We start from the raw sequence: 3,273 nt of genomic DNA, 5'->3' as shown, positions 1-3,273 counted from the left end.
TGCTGCTTCTCATACTGTTGATTGGTTGACACTGTGTGCCAAGCTCTTTACTGGTAGACACTGTGTGCATAGCAAAAGGAGTAAAATACAATGTGAGTTAGAGGTGCAATGTTCAGGAACCAAGGAGGGGGTTTCTGTGGAAGATTCAGCCTGGGGACAGGAGATCCAGGAGCAGAAGTGGGCAAATCACTGAACCACTGGGTTTTTTGTGGCTTTGGCAGATGAGGAACTTACATCTGTCTCTGCTCACCCAGGTTCTCAGGAAGAAGCCTGCTCTGCTCTGCTGTTCTGCCATGTCATCTCTCAGCAACAACTCCTTCATTCAGCCCTCCGAATTTCACCTCATGTGCCTCCCTGGGACCCGGAGCCATCAGCTCTGGCTCTCTGTGATTCTGGCCCTGCTCTTAATCGTGGCCCTGGGAGCCAACGCTTTGCTCCTGCTGACCGTTCGGCTGGAGGAGTCTCTGCACCAGCCCCTGTACTACCTCCTCAGCCTCCTCTCCCTCCTGGACCTCATTCTCTGTCTCACTGTCATCCCCAAGGTCTTGGCCATCTTCTGGTTGGGCTGGTGGTCCATCAGCTTTGCAGGCTGCTTCTTGCAGATGCTCATCATGAACAGCTTTCTGGCCATGGAGTCCTCTACCTTCTTGGTCATGGCCTATGACCGCTACGTGGCTATCTGCCACCCGCTGCGGTACCCATCCATCGTCACTGACCGTTTTGTGGCTAAGGCGGCCGTCTTCATCGTGGCTCGCAACTTCCTGCTCCTGGCTCCTGTCCCCATCCTTTCTGCCCGGCTACACTACTGCGGGAACACCACCATAAGGAACTGTATTTGTGCCAACCTTTCTGTGTCGAAGCTCTCCTGTGGAAATATTACCCTCAACAAACTCTACCAGTTTGTGGTGGTTTGGACTCTGATGAGCTCGGACCTGGGCCTCATCACCCTCTCCTATGCCTTCATCCTGCGTGCCGTGCTGCGTCTGAAAGCCGAGGGGGCAGCGGCCAAGGCCCTGAGCACCTGCGGGTCCCATCTCATCCTCATCCTTTTCTTCAGCACCATCCTGCTGGTCCTGATCCTCACTAATGTGATCAAGAAGAGAGTCCATGCCAACATCCCTGTCCTCCTCAATGTCCTGCACCATGTCATCCCTGCTGCCCTGAACCCTATTGTCTACGGGGTGCGGACCAAGGAGATCAAGGAGGGGATCCACAGGGTCTTGAGGAAGGCTAGGGGCTGAGAGGGTAGAGAAGACACCCCTTAATAGCTGAGAGGCATAACATCTGGACAGATGGGTAGGGGGATATTCCAGCAGATCAAGCTCTGTCCCTGAGCCTGACATACCCTGTGGTCCTGGACGAGAAGCTCTCCCTCTCGGTGCCTAAGGTCTTACCATGTGGCTGTTCGTACATTAAGTACTTACTCTGTGTCAAAAACTGCTTGGACCTGGGACTGATTCAAGATAATATTAATAATAATTGTGCTATTCATTAAGTGCTTACTTTGTTCCAAGCAGTGTACTAAGCTCTGCGGAAGACACAAGGTAATAAGGCCCTCAAGGGGCTCACAGTCTAAGTTGAAGGGAGAACAGGTATTGAACCCCCATTTTGCAGATGAGGGAACTGAGGCAAAGTGAAGTTAAGTGACTTACCCAAGATCACATAGCAGGTAAGTGGCAGAGCAGGAATTAGAACCTAGGTCCTGTGACCCTCAGGTCCAGGACTTTTCCACTAGACTTCTCTGCTTCAGGATAATCAGACCAGCAGACAGGACTCTCTGGGATGTCTAAGAGGAAGGAAGAGCGAGCCAGTATCATATCCCATTTTCCATATGAATGTATTGAGGCCCAGGGAGAGTAAGTGATTTGTCTGAGTTCAAGGAGCAGGCCAGTGGCAGAGCTAGATTAGAACTCAGGTCTTTTTTTTTACTAACATCCTCTCCTCCAATATTTAGGGAGCTTCTACTTAGTGCTTGTGGGTCTGTGACCATCCCTAGAATGGGGGCTGCTGTGCATTGTCCCCTTGATTAGATTGACTTTCCAAAACCAAACACGTATGTCCACACTGCTAGAAACATCACCAGGTATCCATCGGGGATGTGGAACATAACCATATTGGTAAATGCTGAAAAGTTACCACAGAGTCACAGTTCAGAAGGGGAAACACAGGAGGAGGGAATGGAGGAGGGAAAAGAGGGAGCAGCTGGAATTGGAAGGGTAACAAGGAGAGGGTGTGGGAGTTTGTACTTTTTATCACAGGATATGAGTTTCCACAGACTGCTGCAACCTCTAGATGGGTCCCAGTTGTGTGGTGTAAATCCTTCAGTGACAGGTCTTCCCTCACTTCCTTTGACGTTCTTCCTGCATTCCTACACACACACTCATCTCCTCTCCCTCACCCACATAATCTCCTACATTCTCCTTCCCCAAGTGGCAGCCTGTCAGCAAACCCAGTGAAAAGTTCAGTTTTTGCCTAGTGTGGCTCAGTGGAAAAGAGCCCGGGCTTTGAAATCAGAGGTCATGGGTTCAAATCCCGCTCCTCCAATTGTCAGCTGGGTGACTTTGGGACAATTACTTAACTTCTCTGTGCCTCAGTTACCTCATCTGTAAAATGGGGATTAAGACTGTGAGCCATCCGTGGGACAACCTGATCACCTTGCAATCTCCCCAACGTTTAGAACAGTGCTTTGCACAAAGTAAGCACTTAATAAATGACAATATTATTATTATTATTATTATCATTATTATTATTATTATTAATATATTTAAATGTCTTTCTTCCCCTGTAAACTGTAAACTCCTTGTGGGCAGAGATTACATGTACTGACTCAATCATGTTGTACTTTTCCCATTGCTTAGTGTACACAATAAACAGTCAACAAATACCAGTGATTGACTAAAGAGTGAGAGAATGAAGAAGGGCTTTGAAAAGGGTCTTAAGAAAGCTGGGATTACAGCCCATGTCCTCTGACTCTCAGGCCCGTGATCTTTCTACTCGCAGCCAGTTGGGCATCATCCTTCTCTGCTGTTGAGCAAGAATCACGGTGAAACTTCTGGAGATGCTGTGTTTACTTCTGAGAAGTGCAATCCTTTTCCCGTGTGAATATCTGGGCAGGAATGTCATCAAGTCCAGTGTTGGGGAGACAGTGAGTGACAGGGTTCCTGCAACTCCCTCTATGCCTCCACTCCCATCTCCCCATCACCCAGAGACTCCTACATCCGCCAAGATGGGCACCACAGGGAGGCACCCAGAGGGCCAGGGGTGTAGGCAGCA

At 49.3% G+C, this 3,273-nt stretch overlaps 1 protein-coding gene across 1 annotated transcript; it reads left to right on the top strand.

Annotated features, from left to right (window-relative positions):
• The first annotated feature begins 293 nt into the window (after window positions 1-293).
• On the top strand, window positions 294-1,241 carry LOC119943007 (olfactory receptor 56A1-like). Its single transcript, XM_038763982.1, has one exon. The coding sequence runs from the start codon at window positions 294-296 to the stop codon at window positions 1,239-1,241; it is 948 nt and encodes a 315-aa protein (XP_038619910.1).
• Window positions 1,242-3,273: the final 2,032 nt, after the last annotated feature.

Source organism: Tachyglossus aculeatus, chromosome 2, assembly GCF_015852505.1.
Source record: "Tachyglossus aculeatus isolate mTacAcu1 chromosome 2, mTacAcu1.pri, whole genome shotgun sequence".
NCBI lineage: Eukaryota > Metazoa > Chordata > Mammalia > Monotremata > Tachyglossidae > Tachyglossus > Tachyglossus aculeatus.
The sequence above is the reverse complement of the archived record's forward strand: the minus strand, read 5'-3'. Positions and strand labels throughout refer to the sequence as shown.